General features: G+C 31.3%; 1 protein-coding gene across 2 annotated transcripts; it reads left to right on the plus strand.

Annotated features, from left to right (window-relative positions):
• Positions 1-872: 872 nt before the first annotated feature.
• On the plus strand, positions 873-13,589 carry LOC145333679 (uncharacterized). 2 transcript variants are annotated; one of them, XM_080178899.1, is made up of 14 exons: positions 873-1,129; positions 2,094-2,152; positions 2,711-2,769; positions 3,433-3,503; positions 4,887-4,997; positions 5,504-5,568; positions 6,024-6,086; positions 6,565-6,667; positions 9,603-9,664; positions 10,530-10,566; positions 11,068-11,129; positions 11,471-11,533; positions 12,689-12,818; positions 13,358-13,589. In XM_080178899.1, the coding sequence occupies exons 1-14, from the start codon at positions 1,055-1,057 to the stop codon at positions 13,472-13,474; spliced, it is 1,077 nt and encodes a 358-aa protein (XP_080035025.1). In that variant the 5' UTR covers positions 873-1,054; the 3' UTR covers positions 13,475-13,589. The 2 variants fall into 2 exon arrangements, with proteins under 2 accessions (XP_080035025.1, XP_080035016.1); XM_080178890.1 differs by having other exon boundaries at positions 883-1,129; positions 6,553-6,667.
• Positions 13,590-19,764: the final 6,175 nt, after the last annotated feature.

Below are 19,764 nucleotides of genomic sequence, written 5' to 3' on the forward strand. Positions count from 1 at the left end.
GCTTCGCTTATAATATTGTTCTTTGTTGTCCCAGGAATCAATATACCAAAAATCAGATCAAACGGATAATTAAAACACTTGAAAATTTGTTGTTAAAAAAGTAGAAAAATCAACATGTTTAAAATTGACGTACGGACATTCTGGTAATGATTATAGAGTTGTTTTGTTTTATAAATCGTACCCAACTACTACAGGAATCATCATGCAAAGTTTGAAATCGATAGGACAATTCTAACATGCCTAAATTAACTAATAAAAGCTATCTATCTCGGACGGACAGACGTACGGACGGACCGACCCTAATTATAGAAAAGCTTCGCTTTTAAAAACTGCAAAAAGTATCACGCAACCTTCTACAGTGTAAAAAGTTTTAAATCGAACAGAAATGATCTTGAACTACAATATTATAGTAAAACTCTAGAGGGGGGAGGGCTTAAATAACTTTATGTCCCCTACCTAAGGACCTTGTGCCGACTTTCAATTGGGTCTTTGAAAATCAACGTCAACACAGCCACAGAAACAACAAGATCAGAAAGCAATTTGCTACCAGACGAAAAAGGTCCTTGGAATAAGGCAGGTAGTTGTCTGGTTATACATCTATACTATAGTATAAATTTATTACTTTAAAATTAACATTGATAATGGGATTTGAAGTTAAAATAATAAATCAAAGATAAATATGCAATGTGCCTGGCTTAGAGTTGTGTGTTTTATTAAGTATTATTGATACAAGATACAAGCAAAAACGTAGGATGACCAATAAATGTGTTTTTATTACTTTAAGAAATTCTATTTTTTTTTTTTAGTTTGATAAAACATTAATACAAAGAGATTTCTTTTTATGAAAAATACACAAAGAGTACATAATAAAGTTTTTACAATATTATTAAAAAATAATTAAAAATGTAAAACATCAAAACGTTTTTCGAATATTTTGCATTACAAAGAAAAGATTTTCTAAAACTTTTATAATAAAAAAAACATGAAAATAGAACCAGTTATACAAACTAGAAGTTTATAAACTGTTTAGTTCTGTTTAGACTAGTGAGCTGCCATGATGTGGCGCATCCAAACTTTTATCTTTCTTTATTTGTCTTTAAGTTATGTTATTTGTGATCCTTTAGCTGAGGTAAGTTATTTACTTCAATTGTAGTTTTATGCCTAAAAATTGTGAATTATTTATTATTATACAAAATAGGTAGAATACTTTAATTGCAGTATTTAGTATTTTTAAAAGCGAAGCTTTTCTATAATTAGGGTCGGTCCGTACGTCCGAGATAGATTGCTTTTATTGGATAGTTTAAGCATGTTAGAATTGTCCTATCGATTTCAAACTTTGCATGGTGATTCTTGTAGTAGTTAGGTACGATTTAGAAAGCGTAGCAACTCTATAATCCTTACCAGAATGTCCGTACGTCCATTTTAAACATGTTGATTTTTCTACTTTTTTAACAACAAATTTTTATGTGATCTAATTATCCATTTGATCTGATTTTTGGTATATTGATTCCTGGGACAACAAAGAACAATTTTTTTAGCGAAGCAACTCTATAATCAAGTCCTAAAAATGTAAGTATGTCCATAAACATTATCCTGTATCAAACAGTTTTGCAAAAAATTTACTTACACTTTTGCTTCGACTCTTATACTTTTATATTCTAATTATTCAGTTCAGACACTACACAAGTGTTAATGTCCGTTTGTCCTACCGTTTCAGTGCTTGTTGTAATAGCAATAATCTGCGTGGCAATGCGGGCGCACTCATCTGATAAAAGCCAAACCTAAATACCTTTTCCCTAATGTAATATTATTTAATGAAAGTAAATTATTGGAATGTTGCGTTTTTTTCTTTCAAATTCGTCATATCAGTAGTTGACGGAGCAATTTGGTATTTCTAAGACTTTTGGCATTAGAAAGCTTTTAATCAAAAGTTTGCTATAAACAGTTCTGATGGTGCTTTTTTTAACTTTCATACATATCCTTGCTGAAACTTCCAAAAAATCCCCATTCTTGAAGCTTTTTATGAGTTAAAATATTATTTTTCAAGTATACTTTAGTGTATTAGAACTTAACAGTTTACATTAATGTTTTAGGTTGTTTGTGAAAGGTCAGATGATGGATATTTAGTGCCAGATCCATATCAGTGTGATAGGTAAATTTATCAGGGAGGAAGGGGACATGTTATTACACATAGCCCTAAAGTTTTATAATAACGAATTCTTTTTCGTTGGTTCAATAACTTTGGGGAGTTTTATTATTATTAATTGGTTGGTTTATTAAATTCTGCGTCCATACGTTCGGAACCCTAAATATATTCTACAGAAGGGTTAATTTTGTGTTAATTATTGGCAATGTAAATAAATTTATCGGCTATTTCTTATCCCGTTATCCCTCTGTAAATTGATGTACTATTGAATCTTTATTAATAGTGCTACGTACTTCTGTATACTTCTGTCTTATATTTGTCTAATATTGTCAATGGCATAAATGTTGTATACTGTTGTATTTATGTTAAATATTGACAAATCATACTTTAATCTGCTTTTCATTATTTTATTTTCACAATTTCTTAGCTATTATTCAATATATTCTCATATTCATGAAACAATAAAAAAAATGTGGTTTACCTAGTTCATAGAAAAAAATCTGTAAATTTACACTTTTTTCTGTGCTTAATTGATATTATGATTGCGTTTTAAAAATTGTTCAGATTTGCAGAATGTTCTCCTCATGGAAAATTGAAGATTGATCTCTGCGCCGATGGATATGGTAAGTCTTGTTGCGATTGCTTTTCTTAAAGGGGTAGTTTCACGAAATGCATTTGAACTTAATTTAGTGAACCGCATTTGTTTCCTAGTTAATGGGTTTAACTACATTTATATAGCATATATTTGAAATAAATTCAATTTTCTACCACGTATTTTTTTAAATATCAAGACATGAAAATTATCTTTGTGTTATATGCAATTTAAAAAGACGATTTTCAAGTCTTGATATTTTAAAAACTACGTGGTAGAAAATTGAAATTCTTTCAAATATATGCCATATAAATATAGTTTAACCATTTAATCAGGATAGAATATGCTGTTCACTAAATTAAGTTCAAATGCATTTCGTGAAACTACTCCTTTACCTTTATATTTGTTTCAATTGAATAAATTAGTAAGCTATTTTAGTCTGTAGCAAAGAATCTTGCTAACCAATGTGGTTTCCTTTACAATAAAGCTTCTTATAAACCTTATGATGGTTTTAATATTTTGGGGGATCTTATCTCCACCCTCCCCAAAGAAATCGCTCATAGAAAAATTACCCTCCAAATTCTATAATTCTATCATGTTATTATCTTATTATACACAGAATACAAATCACACATCCCACTACACATGTTTAATGTTTATTTTTATGAAAGGTAATATCATCTGTAAATTTTAGCTCTTGATTTGACAACTGGTGTCTGTGATCTGTACAACAAAGTTGATTGTACTGGTAGAGAAAAATTACAGGTTTAGTATCTTTTATTTTTTTTAAATTCTAAAGTTTGTTAAGTTCTTCCTTTTATATGTTAAAAATATTTATATAAAACATTAGTCATAGAGTTAAATGCTCAAATTTGAATAGCTCACCACCTTTCCCTTCTTATTATGCAAAATCACTGATGAAGGAAGATCTCGATCATAACTATTTTCGGATAGATTCACCCCCTCTCTTTCTCCATTCCCTTTGAACTGGATGGATCTGGATTATCTATTTCAAAACTTGTTGGCGATAAGGTGTTTATACAAGTGCGCCAATGTTTTTTTTTATAAAATTGTTAAAAAATGACATCTGTTTGGTTTTCCTTTGCAATTAAGCTTTTTTTTAGGTACAGGGAAGGTTTTTAACTATTTTGGGAGAGCGTATCTCCACCCTCCCAATTTAAAATCACCCCCCAAAATTTTTTTTCTGAATATTTCTTATTAAAACTCAAATTAAAAAGTAGAAGGGCAGTTGACTTATCCCCCTCCCACCTTAAGAACACCTAGAGGCTTCTTGGGGGCGTCCGTTGCCCCTAGTCTTTCTTAAAATAAAAGCTATGTCTTGCATTTTTTTTCAATTAGGTGTTTGATAACGAATTTCATATGGTAAAAATATTTTTCTTATTTAATTGTTATCCTAATAAGATAAAAGTTATGCGTGAAAATTGTTTTAATAGCTATTATTATATGTTGCATTTTTAGATAAACGTCAGAATTTGCGTCAGAATTTGCGTCATTTGCGTCATTTCTATTTCAGATTTTTATTACCCGTCATCAAATCACTCTTCCCCCCTCCCCCACTCATTCCTTACCTCCACTGTAGAAAAAATTCATCTTTTGTTTTAATAAACAGTAGTATATAATTTATGCTCATTAAAGCATCATGTCTTTTTATTTGTAACCAACTGAAGATTGTTTTTAACATGAAACACTGTGTATTGGACTTATCAAATAAAAATAACATGTTTAATTAAACTGTGTTGATCACTCTGTTTTATTTAAAGTAGTAATTTTTTTTTCTAAGAAGCAAAATTCTCTAAAATGCTGGTCAGAATTTGTTTTTCTTCTAAGGAAGCTTTTATTTTCAGTCCATTCAATGTACTTTTGTAATTTCATTTTAGGAAGATAATGGAAATTTCTCGTATTTATTCGAATCCGGTGGATAGGAACCGGTTCTTATCCATACAAAAAAACTATGTCTAGCATCGTATTATATCCAGTTTTCTACGAATATAGAAATGTACAATTATAAGATTAAAACTAGTTTTTTTAGTACATTCTATATCCGCGGAAAGCAGTTTATAATACGATACGAGAAATAACTATTATTAAGAGTTCTATAGAGTTTAACGTCTAATATTTGTTACTTAGGAGCCAACAGGAACAGGTTTGTGCCTGCGTCCTACTGGAAACTTTCCTGTGCCTGCAGAAGTCAGCTGTTCAGAATATGTGGATTGCAGAGAGGGACGAGCCTTCATGCAGGTCGGTAGTGTAGCTAAAATTGCCAGGGAGGGGTCATTGCATTTTATTACACTAGTCCCCAAGTTTTATAAGAACGTTTTCTTATTCGTTGGCTTAACAACTTGGGGAACTTTTCTTGAATTTTGATTGGTTAGTTCATTAACTTGAGTGTCTAAACGTTTTAACCACTATTTTTAATCTACAGAAGGGGTAATTTTGTACATGTACATTAATTTATCGGTCATTGTCTTATCCCTTTAGATACCTGCAAAAATGTTAGTTTTTAAAAGTTGCTGCATGTAGTAGCTAATAGATCTCTAAAAGGATCAATGATTTTTCAATACATTAAAATTATGCATAGGTGTCTATTTTCAATTGAAATCTCTTAAACAGCTCTACAATTTTCAGGGAAGCTTAGTAAAGGCTATATGCAGTGCATAGTCTTTTACCAAGAGAAATAACTCTTAATATTAAGACCAAAACTCTTGGATCAGCTTTTATTTTATTTACATTATGTTTATCTTAAGAACTGTGGACATGGAGCAGTTTTTGATGAGATCCTTGGATGTGTCCATCCTGATGAAACATCCAGGTCATTTTTAAAACAAGATCAGCTTTTATACATTAGTACGATTTTTGTTTGACCGTTAAGATCTTTCAAACCAATAAATCGTTTAGGTTTATACTTTTATATAGCTTTTTGGGCTACTTTTTTTGCCATTGAGAGGTAAAATAAAGACAGCTGATTTTTAACACTTTTGCAATTAACAAGGATGGCAACAACGAGCTATCTTACAAAGCAAAGAAAAAAAGATGGCTTTACTTATTCTAGTTTATTGTTTACAATTGAAGTATAGAAACTTTCAATTTTTTCTTTATCAAAAATAAAAACGTTTCATATTTCTCATTGAGTTAGAAAACGCATCTGAAGTAATTCAATTAAAATAAACTTGTAGATTTACATAAAGAGGCCCTAGAGGACTCTAAGGGGCGTAGTTGCTATTTATAGGTAAAGAAATTCATTATTTGATTCTGATTTATTTCTAGGGTGGGATGTCGCGCTGAGGATGTTTTTGGATTCAAATGTCCTGAATTTGGTGAAAATAAGAGGTAAGTCTCTAATATACTAATATGGATGACAACATTTATTAGTAGCTAAGCACAAAAAAATCCTGAATTGATAGACAAAAGGGGCAGTTATTGAGCAGATGTTCAGTTGACATAAGAGAATATATAGTAAATCATATAAATTCACAAAAACTGAGGTGAATTCTTAAAAAACTTTTGCTCACTAAAATCAGTGAGGCAAACAAAAAATTTAGAGGGGATAATTTTGCCCCACTAAAGTTTTAGTGAGGCAATAGTTTTTTTTTAAGAATTCACCTCTGGATACAAAAATAAGTAACAAGGTAAATCATATAATGGATGCTTATTAGTACAAAATATTTGCCAAAAATTTCAGCTGACCTAAATTGGCTCAAGAAAATTACATTTCCCCATCGTTAGGGACAGACAGACAAAATGAATTATTAAGTAGCTTCGGTACTAAAAATATATTACACTATTAATGATTTAGAAATATGATAAGGTTTGGTGATCATGAGAGACTCCCCCATCCGGATGATTGCGCATTTTTCTATGCTTGTCTCAGCACTGGGCAGCCAAGACTCTTGGGTTGTGAGAAACCTATGGTAAAATTTCTTAGAACCGGCCTTTAAATAGTTATTTCTCGCATCGTATTATAAACGGCTTTCCGCGGATATAGAATGTACAATTATAAGATAAAAACCCGCTTTTTTAGCCCCGAGGTACCGAAGGCACGGGCTAAAAAAACTGGTTTTAATGTTATGATTGTACATTTTTATATTCGTAGAAAGCTGGATATAATACCATGCTAGACATAGTTTTTTCGTATGGATGAGAACCGGTTCCTATCCACCGGATTCGAATGAATACGAGAAAACTTTTTCTCTAGTTTTTATTATATTTAATCAGAGCTAAAGTTAGTCTTAAATAACTCTCATTACATGGCTCTAAAAATGAAAGGTGATTACAAATTTATCTTTACCCAAGTAGCCTTAACTATAGAGTTTTGACAAAACTCAGATAAATTGATTAAAATTTTCCTGTAAGAATATTAAAAACCTTTCAAGGTATAGAAAACTAATGAAGATTATCTGTTTCTGTTCAGCTGTAACAAATAATTCGAAATTTTTTAGTAATTTCAGCTTTTTCTATCGAGATTTTTGGTGCCATCGCTCCGTAGTAAATATTACTTTTTATCACATTTAATGTGAGAATGTTGCTATTATCATATTCAAAATAAATGCTGTAATAAGCTTTAAAATATTTAAACACTAGTCTCTCATTGGACACAAAATGACGTCCAATAAGAAAAAGGAATAAAAATATTGGAAAGAAAATTATTTTATTTCAAAATTAATTCTTGGCATTTTGGAATAAAAAATATGGAGGAAAGAAAATTATTTATTTCAAATTTATTTCTGGTCTTGAAATAATATTCATTATTTTATTTTAATTCGAGTGTCAACCAATAAGAAATAGGCATGCTGTTTTAAAAGTTTGGAATAAAAATTATTATTTTTTGTCAATTCCTTTTTTCAGAGTATAAAATGAGAATAAATTTTCCAACATCATTATTGATTTCTAATTTAACATTTCATACAGTGGGTAATATTTATTTCAACATTATTTGTCATTCAAAATCAAGTGTCACAAAAATAATAATATTTAACATAAAAAAGAAATTTTTAAAATAATTTTGTTTTCTTTATTTGTTGAAGATTTAAGCCCAAGCTTTTTCTGAGGGGGGAGACCCCCCTCAACCCCCCCTCTCCTGAGGGGGGAAACCCCCCTCGACCCCCCCCCCTGACGCTCTCTTCTTTAAATCTTTCATTATTTCTGTAATTTATTCTAACTATCTTATAAATTTCAGAACATGAGATAAAAAGGAAATAATTTGCTGTACATTATTAAAAAATTTAAAAATTGTAAAAAAAATTCCAACATGATTTTAATTTTGAATACAAGAATATTTTTTCCTATATGATATGTTAAATTTAAATACAGGAATAATTTTGTACTGTGGAATTGAAGAAATAAATGCTGTACATTAGAGTGGCTTGATTTTCAATGATTTTCTAATTTTAAATGTGCTACATACACTTTCTGTCTGAACATCATATAAGAGACCAAAAAATGAAAAGAAAATATTTTGAATAATGGGGAGGCTCGCTGATGCATGTAAACTTTTAGAAAGACACTTGAGGGGAGAATTTTTTTTTTTTTTTTGGGGGGGGCAATTATTTTTCTTTCAAAGTATAGCTTTATGCACCTTCCCAATTTTGTCTTGAAGAGTAGAATAAGAATAAAAAATCTGTTTTTAAAACTATTGATCCTAGCAAGAAAAATCCATAAATAAATTTAAAAACCAAGAGATTTTACATTTAATTTAAGATTTTTCATGCTTGGATTAATATTTTTTTAAACCAATTTGATATTCTTATATTAATCAACAAGACAAATTCAAAAATATGCATAAAGCAATACTTTGAAAGAAAAAAAGTTGCACCTCCAGAATAAACTTCTAAAATTTTTAATGCATGGAAACACCTTCCCCCCATTTCCCCTCAAGGACAAAATCAATTTTTTATATTTAGGTTTCTTATATGACGTTTAAACTGTAGATGTTGATTACAAATTCAATGTCCAAAATTGATCCACTCTACTGTACATTGTTATAATTTAATATTTGATGTGGGTATAAACATTAGACATAGATGGTCAATCTGACCCCATTTTTTTCTTAAAAAGAAACCTTTGTTCACTTTTTGTTGTATATGAAATACAGCCCTATAGGCAACATTATTTGCATCTAAATTTTGCAATGATATAATTTTTAGAAAGATAACTTTATTATAAGAAATTAAATTATTTATAACTAACTTATTATATGTTGTGTCATACGCCTCACATTATATGATGGAAGAAATATTTTCTTCAAATATTTCACCCAAGGAAAGCTTTAATCTAAGATATTCAACAATATATAGCTGATACATAATGTAAACAAAATTCCCTTGTGCTGTCTCTAGGTTATCTCTATTGTATAAATGAACGTACAAAAGAGGAGGAGAGAGAGAAGGAAATAGACAGAAAAGTGAGGGAGGGGGGAGGGGGAAGAAATATAGAGAAAAATAGACAGAGATATTTATTGTTCACCCTTTGATGATGTAAATTTTTTGATAGACTTTTTTGAATTTAAGAAAAAGATAGAGAATGAGACAAAACCAAGTATCGTATTTTATTAATATTGCTTATACAAGAAAGGTCATTCAAAATTATTTCACCAATATTAAGGTCAAGTGACAAAAATTTAAATTTCCACCTACTTCGCCCCCAGAGGGGGCAATAGTAGAAGGAAAATTCAAATTTTGATCACATGACCAAAATTGTTGAAATAATTTTAATATCCTTTCTAGCATTCACAATATTACGAAAATATGATAAATAACTATTAACCCCCCCATACATAATTTTAGATTTATTTCGCTTGTTGGCTGACTTATGTTATTAATAATTACATTGTCATTGTTTTTTTTTTAGGTATTTGATGCTGAAAGTGGACTTTGCAAGGACCAGCATTTGGTACCTGGTTGTGAACAAAGGTGTTTATGCTATAACATTCGATACATTATAACTTTCATGCAGTACCAGATATTCATGTACTATGATAAAGTGATGCACATCCATCCCCTCTCCTACGGGATGAACGAATAGATCAATTAGGGTCATATTTCCAAGCTAAATGCAACCATCTCGTTTTCAATGTGTAAATGGCACTTAGAATTCGAATTTCGATCTGAAATTTTGCATGAGTAATCCTTGGTAAGTTTATTTTCCCTAAATCAAACAAAAAGTTGAAAAAGTAACTGCTAACAGCTCAGCCGTTTAGCCGTTTTTTAGTTATTTTTAGGGCAAATATGTATGTCATAAATTAAGTAGAATCAACTTTTTGAAACATACTTAAATCATGTGAAATGATACAAGAAAAAACATTTTTTAGATTTCTAGTACCAGTAACTACCGGCTTGAACCGTTTGAAAGCGTTTTGGAGCGGCAAAGAGTATTATGTGGAGATAGGTTTCGTGATGGATTTGCCTCGAAAATAACCAAAAATGGCTTAAAGGCTAAGCCACCAGCCGTTAGCATTTACTTTTCAACTTTTCTTCGATTTAGGGAAAATAGACCTACCAAGGATTACTAATGTAAAATTTCCAATCGAAATTCGAATTCTAAGTGCCATTTACACATGGATTACGAGATGGTTGCATTAACCCCCCTCCCCCCCTCCCTTATTTGGCTGATCTGTTCCAAGATATCTTAAAAGCGGATAGTGTTTTCATAGGCAAGTGTTTAACTATAATAAGGCAGAAATTTAATTTTATTTCTCACCTAAAAACAATTTTACTGCATAAATCTTCCTTAATTTAATAAAGATATTAAAAGATATTGACCCTTGTTTGTTTTCAGATATCCTAAAGAAGCTGCTGAACACATTGACATTGATGTAAGTGGTATCTTTATTTTAATATGAAACTAGGACAATTTTGTCCAAGTTATATCGAGCAGTCCTAAAGCCCTAAAATAAATAAAAATATTTTAACTATCCTAAGCATTGATTGTGTAGGAGTAAAATTGTTAAGTTGTTTGGTCGTGCACAAAATTAAATTCAAATAAGGGGAAGGTGTAGTTTATTCAACATTACTTTGGGCCAGGATAGGTTACATTAGGTACTGAACAGCCCTGCAGGGTTAGGACAGCGAAGCTATAGGCCCAATAGGGTTAGATCCTTCAGAGGGGAAAATTGAGTAAAATTTCAGATTTATGGAGTATTCTATAAGCATTGATGTCTTTTTTTAAACTTTAGACATGAGCATGAAATTATGTAAAATAAGTACATCAACCCTGCAACTTATTGTTATTCTGTTATTAAGTTAGTCTACATGGGGCTTTCTGAGCTATCTGTATATTTAAAAAAAGTATATTCTAAACTAAAATGTTTATTTAGGCTGAGAGAGGTAGAATTGCTGATGAGATTAGAGCAGAACTTGAAGCTAAATATGGTTTAAGGTAAATAATGACCGAACATGTATTTATAAAACTATGCATTTTATATTTATACATTTCATAAGATTTCCCTTATTTGATTATTCGTAATCAAAAGTAGCGTAGAATAATGGATATATTATTACTTGATCTTACAACAGATTTTAATGTTCTCTAGTAAAGTGATACACGCAGGTTGCTAAAATAATGATAACCTCTTCCACCCACTTGACTCATACCCTTTCCTCGTACTGGATGAATGAACTGACCAAAAAATGAGTTACACGTTTTTTTTAACATGATGAAGCTTCCCTGAAAGCAAAGCGGAAAGTATGCAGGCTATCTTATCATATAAAATTATTTAGACGTGGAAGCCTCTCTGATCCTGGCAACCAGTCCAGGGAGCCAAAGGAGAAAGAACCTGAAAGGTATGATAACTTAAAATTAGGGTTGGGCCGGATATCCGGTGTGGCCGGATATCCGGCCGGATATCCGGCCATTTTCAATATCCGGCCGGTTACCGGATATTGAAACTATCCGGCCGGATATCCGGCTCTATAATTTTTATACTTTACACCAAAAATCTCTGCTTTTTAAAATCTTAATTGGCTATAATTTTCTTATTGAAGCTAGAAGAACATTTTTTCTGAATAAGTTTAACTTTATGTAAATTTGTATAAGATTTTTGAATAAATTTTTTTACTACTTTAATATCTGGTAATTTGGCCGGTTATCCGGCCGGATATCCGGTAATTTGGCCGGATAACCGGATATTTGCCGGATATCCGGCGTTGGCCGGATATCCGACCGGTTACCGGATATCCGGTATTTGAAATCAGCCGGATATCCGGTATCCGGTATCCGGCCCAACCCTACTTAAAATATGATGCTTGGTGGGCTAATAAATGTAATAAGTATAGATGTATAATCTAGACAACTACCTTTTTCATCTGCTAGCAAATTGCTTTCTGCTCTTTTGTAGCGACTTGGCTATGTTAATATTTACGATACTAGTGGCTGATTAATAATTATTGTACCTGTGAGCTTTAATTATTTTTATTAAGTTTGCTTTCCTTTTTTACTTAAAACATTCTATCTTTTCAGACTACTTTTAATATAGGTCTAGGAATATCTTTAATTTCTTTACTTAAAAACCGTTCCAATTGCCAACATTTCTGAAAATACCATTTTGGTGGCTGCATTCTATATGGGTAATTATGCGAGGAGTTAACCTATTAAACCAAAAAATTGTTGATTAGTCTGTCGATTTCTTTACAAGATCTTATAGGTCAAACTTTACGTACACTCAAATTGTAATTTAAAAAAAAAACTAGCGGTTTCGCCCCTAGAGGCCTCTGGAGGTCACGTAATTTTTTTTTCTCTCTATCTGTTATTTTTTTTTATCTATTTCTCTTGGGAAGGTGATGGTACCCTCCCCTAAAATAGCTATAAACTTTCTTATGAGAAGCTACATTGTAAGGGAGAACAATATCGGTTCAGTAGTTAGCGAGATCTTTCGGTACACACATACACAGACAGACTTTATTATAAGGATGATTTCATATTTATTTTGACTATTCCAGAGATCTGAACAAAGAAGAGGACAACATAGCTGCGCCAACTATCAACAGATTCGCTGGCCTAGGCAGGAAATCTGGAAGCACCAGGGACCTGGAGGTTGAAAGGACAGACTCCAGGTTTAGCCAAGAACAGGTGCAAACAAAATTTATTACAGCTTTATTTCCTGGCAGATATTTCAAGTTTTGCCATGTGATTTCACATTGCCAGAATATTTAGAACATCTATTTCAGTATGATCAATATAAGGAAAATAAGACAAATAACTATTCCCGTCTTATATTGTATATTATAACTTGTTGATTCGCACCTAGCATCTAAGGGAAAATCAGAAAAATAGCTTAAAGCCACTCCTTTACCTTAGCTAAGCCCCCCTGAAACTTTATCTCAATTGATCTTCAAGATTTTAAGTTTTAGACAAAAAAAAGTCTTACGATATATTATATCATGGTAGTTACTAATTATAAAAAGGCCATTTTGTATGGAATTTGTTGTCTATTTGTAAGTCAATACCGATACAATGCAACAGATTTTGATGTTTACATCCAAGTTACTAATTAAAAAAGATCAATGTATGAATTATGAAATGTGTTGCATGTTATTTGACCAGCACAATTTTTTTAGGTTTTACACCTGACACTTCTGGATATTAAAAATACAATAATTCATATTTAGGATATTGTTGAGCCAAGAGTAGAGGCAAGTCAGCAAGCTGCACCTGAACAGCCAGCTGCTAATACTAGGTACAGATCTCTGTTCAGCCGCTCAAGAAGAGGAAATTTGGATAATTGATCAGCTGATAATCACAATGAAGAATTTTAAAAGATATACTTTTAATCTTATATGTATTTAGCAATGTTATAGTTGCTTTTTATGATTTTATTTTCAATAAAATATGACTTCAAAATGTTATATATTTTTTTATTTTATGTGTAAATTAATTACTTAGTATGATGTCTGTTCGTCAAGCTAAGTATTATTGTTATAAGGATGAAACTACTCTTTCAAGCTAATTACTAAACATCTTAAATATTAATCAGCTACAATAAATGATAAAATCACTTTAAATTAGTAGGATTGACTTTTATGTTTTGTCTTAAGCCTTACAAGGGGGGGGGGGGGAGTTTGTACACTTATAGGAAATTAAATTCAGTACCAAAGTTTGGGAGGGTCGTATGGGCTTGTTTTTAAAGTTATCAACCTAATTCTTTTTGTAGGCTCTCTTATATGACTTGATATACACGGAAAACTTTGAAAATTGAATTTCGGTACTTTCCTTCTAGGGGCTTGTGGAGCAAAAGACCCCCAAAACACTAAAAATATGAGTTCTGACCTTATTTTTAAAGATATCGACCTGATTTTTTCTTTATAATACTTTTTTAACATACCCGAATCAACGAACCATTACAGATTTCATTTTGGGACTTTTCTTCTAGGGGCTTGTGGAGCAAGAGACCCCAAAAACACAAAAATATGAGTACTGGGCTTATTTTTGAAGATATCAACCTACTTTATTTTTATATAAAAATAATATTTCAACATAACCGAATCTACGAACCATTACAGATTTCATTTTGGGACTTTCCTTCTAGGGGCTTGTGGAGCAAGAGACCCCCAAAAATCATAAAAATATGAGTTGTGAGCTTCTTTTTTTAGATATCAACCTGATTTTTTATATAAAAATACTATTTTAACATAACTGAATCTACGAACCATTACAGATTTCATTTTGGGACTTTCCTTCTACGGGCTTGTGGAGCAAAAGACCCCAAAAACACTAAAAATATGAGTTCTGAGATTATTTTTTAAGATATCAACCTGATTTTTAAAAAACAATACTGTTTTAACATAACCAAATTAAGAAAACATTACAGATTTCATTTTGGGACTTTCCTTCTAGGAGCTAGTGGAGCAAAGATTTAAAAACCACTAAAAATATGAGTTCTGAGCTTATTTTTAAAGATATCAACCTGATCTTTTTAAAATAATACTTTTTTAACATAACCGAACTAAGAAACCATTAAGGATTTCATTTTGGGACTTTCCTTCTAGGGGCTTGTGGAGCAAAAGACCCCCAAAACACTAAAAATATGAGTTCTGAGCTTATTTTTTAAGATAACCTGAGAACTCAATTTATTTTGTTTTGGAGGTGTTTTACCCTACTTTCCCCTAAAAGGAAAGTGCCAAAATGAAATTATTAGTGGCTACCTAGTTCAAACATGTGAAAAAAGTTTTCATGAAAAAAATCAGCTCAATATCTCTAAAAATATTTTTTGGGGGTCTTTTGCCCCACTAGCTTCTAGAAGGAAAGTCTAAAAATGAAATCTGTAATGGTTTCTTAGTTCGGTTATGTTAAAAAAGTGTTCCTAAAAAAATCAGGTTGATATATTTAAAAATAAGGTCATAACTCATATTTTTAGTGTTTTTGGATTCTTTTGCTCCACAAGCCCCTAGAAGGAAAGTCCCAAAATGAAATCTGTAATGGTTCGTAGATTCGGTTATGTTAAAAAAGTATTTTTATATAAAAAATCAGGTTGACATCTTTAAAAATAAGCTCAGAACTCATATTTTTAGTGTTTTTGGGGTCTTTTGCTCCACAAGCCTGTAGAAGGAAAGTCCCAAAATGAAATCTGTAATGGTTCGTAGATTCGGTTATGTTTAAATAGTATTTTTTTATTATATAAAAAATAAGATTGAAATCTTAAAAGAGAAGCCCACAACTCATATTTTTATGATTTTTGGGGGTCTCTTGCTCCACAAGCCCCAAGAAGGAAAGTCCCAAAATGAAATCTGTAATGGTTCGTAGATTCGGTTATGTTTAGATATTATTTTTATATAAAAAAAAGCAGGTTGATATCTTCAAAAATAAGCCCAGTACTCATAATTTTGTGTTTTTGGGGTCTCTTGCTCCAAAAGCCCCTAAGAGGAAAGTCCCAAAATGAAATCTGTAATGGTTCGTTAATTCGGTTAAGTTAAATAAGTATTGTAAAAAAAATCAGGTCACTATCTTCAAACATAAGCCCAGTACTCATATTTTTGTGTTTTGGGGGTCTCTTGCTCCACAAGCCCCTAGAAGGAAAGTCCCAAAATGAAATCTGTAACGGTTCGTTGATTCGGGTATGTTAAAAAAGTATTATAAAGAAAAAATCAGGTCGATATCTTTAAAAATAAGGTCAGAACTCATATTTTTAGTGTTTTGGGGGGTCTTTTGCTCCACAAGCCCCTAGAAGGAAAGTACCGAAATTCAATTTTCAAAGTTTTCCGTGTATATCAAGTCATATAAGAGAGCCTACAAAAAGAATTAGGTTGATAACTTTAAAAACAAGCCCATACGACCCTCCCAAACTTTGGTACTGAATTTCATTTCCTATAAGTGTACAAACTTTCCCCCCCCTTCCCGTTAATAAAATTGTAGCAATGATTTTAAATAATATATTTAGCAATTAGAAAGGTTTGGTGACTTTTAGATATTTTTTTGTAAGTTTTTTTTTAATCAACACTATTTGTATAATATATATGTTTATTTTGGTGTCACCCCGCTAGGAAAAGTATGTTTTCCTTCTGAATAGATTGTTAAAAAATCTAAATAGATTTTGTTTAGTTATTAAAAAATTCTGTAACATTTTTTATTTAGATTTGGTCAATTAGATAAGGAACCTATTATTACGTTCACAAGGTTATGTTCTTTTTTATGTTTTAGTTTTACTTGTTTCCTTTCGCTAATATGTTCATCCTTGTCATTTATTTTCCCTTGAGAGCTTTCTATTTTCTGGAATATTTTCTCATGTTTCTTTTCAGAGATTGAGGTAAACTAGTCCCCAAAGTTGTAAAATAACGTTCTTATTCGTTGGCCTCACATCTGTTGTGACTTTTCTTGAAATTTTGATTGGTTGGTTCATTAAGTTGAGTTTCAAGCAATAATTGTAATCTAAAGAAGGGGAATTTTTGTACATCAATTTATCGGCGATTGGCTTATCCCTATAGATCCCTGGTTTCTTTTAAAGTTTCAAACGTTACTTTTCTTAATAATCTCATAAATAATAATTTTGATATCTAGATGAAATCTTATTGGTTAAAAGAGATTGTTTTACATATTTTTAATGTTGTATCCGACCAATAGCAGTTTAGCAACCTCGGGCAATGAACTTATAATATTAGAAACATTGTTGGATGAAAACCATCTTGAATTTTTTTTTACAGAACTCTTTTTAATTTCAAAATATGTACGTACTAAAATAGTATGATGTTTGGCGGTTTGTTTGTATGTTATGTAAGATCTTGTAAATGGTTAAACCGTTCTAGCAATTATTTCTAGGTTAAGATTTTCCAGTTTGCTATTTATGGAGGGTGTGTGGGTGGGGGGGGGGGGGGACTACCTCGTCTCTATAATATACATTTCGGTTAGTTTAGGTCCCCCTCCCCCTTCTAGATAAGTCTAATGGCCTCTAGGGGCTATGTACTTGAAATGGCAGATAAATGCTGGAAAAAAAGCTTAACCATCCCAAGCCCTAAATCTGAAAATAGAATGGCCTAAACCATTTCAGGAGTTTTTTTTTACAGTTTACCTTAAAAAAATGAACTCAGTCGCTTCAGTAGTTATTGATACCTTAAGTTTCAGACAAATAAAAACCTTACTACGTTATAAAATAGTTTTAGTTTTTAATATTGTATATTTGCAGAATATTAACTTCTGGGTTTATCCATGTCTCCGCCAAGTTAAGAAAAAGAATTTTGAACCACAGAAAGATAGTTCTAAAAAGGCTTATTCATTAATGACATCGCTTTAAAAATGATTGGAGAAGTCTAAATTGAGGTGTGATTTTAGAGTATGTAAATTCTTAGGAACAGCCACAAGAATAGAGCAACCGTGCGCATTGCCTTATAAGGTTAATTACTGTTCAACCAATTCATGGATTTAGAGAGGAGTCAAGCAACTTAGCAAACTAAAAATTGAGAATACGAGTTTATGTTTGGATAAAGAGGATCTCCCTGACCTCTAAACCGATGTGGTTCTCCTTTACAATGTAACTCCTCATAGATTCTGGAAAGGTTTAAAACTTTTTCTCGTATTCATTCGAATCCGGTGGATAGGAACCGGTTCTTATCCATACGAAAAAACTATGTCTAGCATCGTATTATATCCAGCTTTCTACGAATATAAAAATGTACAATCATTAGATTAAAACCATTTTTTTAGCCGGTGCCTTCGGCACCTCTGGGCTAAAAAAACTAGTTTAATCTTATAATTGTACATTCAATATCCGCGGAAAGCCGTTTATAATACGATGCGAGAAATAACTATTTCATTTTTTTGGGAGATAGGGTTGACTGAGATGTAGGGTAAATTTTTTTCTTACAAATAAAAGATGAAAAAATGCAAGAAAGATTCACTCTTGGCGGTTTTCTCAAATAGTATCTGGACAACAAAGGAACTTTTTGAAATAACGTATTCTTGATGCATATTAAGAGAGAGGTTAGGTTAAGTGAAGGTTATAAGAACCCGACAAGTATTGTATACCCCAGAGTAATAGATACCCACAAGGTTAGAACCCTCTGCAGTGGCTCTGTGATAGTTTTTTTATAGGGGGGGATTAAGAAGATAACAAATAATTTTGAGTGAAAACACCATATTCGATTAAATTAAAACAAAACCTCTTATTAGTTATTTATCGCATCGTATTATAGACAGCTTTCCTAATATATATATAAAATGAAAAATTATATGATTAAAACCAGTTTTGTTAGCCCATGTTAACAAAACTAGAATTAATTTTATGATTTTAAAAAAAATATTCGTGGAATATTGTTTGTTATGCGAGGCTATACATGATTTTTCAGTATGGCCAAGAACTAGTTCCAATCCAGCGGATATGAAAGCATTCCTTTTTCCCAGCTTTAGGCGCGCCATACCCGTACTAATGAGCACCATCATTACATATAAACAATGCATATCCAACCAGCAAATTGGGATATTAAAACGATAAATTTATGATTAGCTGGACAATATTCAAATATGTGTACAGTCATCCTTGTATGAAAATTTACTAATTATGATTAATATTTTCTCTTGGGTAATTAAAAATACATCAATTCTTTAAAATACATAATGTATAACAGATAATGATTGAGTTTATCAAGTTTTATGGTAAAAGTTCACAAGAACGAGAAAGGCTCTAGAAAAATTAGCCTATAAATTAAAACTTTGTTTTAACCAAAAAAAAATTTACAATTAAAAAAAAGTTATTATTTTATTATTTTTTGCTATAAGATCTGAAAAAAAGAATAGTTATTTCTCGCATCGTATTATAAACAGCTTTCCGCGGATATAGAATGTACAATTATGAGCTTAAAGCTAATTTTTTTAGCTCCGAGGTGCCGAAGGCACCGGCTAAAAAAACTGGTTTTAATCTTATGATTGTACATTTTTATATTCATAGAAAGCTGGATGTAATACGGTGCTAGACATAGTTTTTTCGTATTCATGAGAACCGGTTCCTATCCACCGGATTCGAATGAATACGAGAAATAGATTTATATATAAATCGTTAGCTACACAGATTTTAGGATTACAAATTAAAAGGTTTCGCGATTAAAAGAGTTTCATTAAAGAATTAAATCAAGTATGTCCTTCTTTTACATTTCATTTACATAATCCAATAAAGTAAATGTTTTTCTCTTATTCATTCGAATCCGGTGGATAGGAACCGGTTCTCATCCATACGAAAAAACTATGTCTAGCATCGTATTATAATTGTACATTCTATATCCACAGAAAGCGGTTTATAATACGATGAAAGAAATAACTATTTAAATGTGTCAACTTTTATTATTTTTCTATCAAGGATAGTTTCACAGGGACCTAGAGGAGTGAGGCAATGGCCGATAAATTGATGCACATCCCCAATGATGATACACAAAATTACCCGTTCTATAAAATACAATTATTGGTTGAAACTTTTGGACGCTCAACTAAATGAAGCAACCAAGCAAAATTTAATAAAGTCCCCAATGTTGTTGAGTCAACAAATAAGAAAACGTTACTAAAAGACTTTGGGGACTAGTGTAATAAACAGCCCAATGTC

This window comes from Acartia tonsa, chromosome 2 (genome assembly GCF_053477335.1).
Source record: "Acartia tonsa isolate MP-2025a chromosome 2, ASM5347733v1, whole genome shotgun sequence".
Taxonomy (NCBI): Eukaryota; Metazoa; Arthropoda; class Copepoda; order Calanoida; family Acartiidae; genus Acartia; species Acartia tonsa.

Excerpts from the sequence above, each read along its gene's own strand:
- LOC145333679 (XM_080178890.1), top strand. The coding sequence starts at position 1,055 with ATGATGTGGCGCATCCAAACTTTTATCTTTCTTTATTTGTCTTTAAGT. Across the intron at positions 6,668-9,602 it reads TGGGTTGTGAGAAACCTATG|GTATTTGATGCTGAAAGTGG; the intron begins GTAAAATTTCTT and ends TTTTTTTTTTAG. Across the intron at positions 11,130-11,470 it reads GAAGCTAAATATGGTTTAAG|ACGTGGAAGCCTCTCTGATC; the intron begins GTAAATAATGAC and ends AAAATTATTTAG.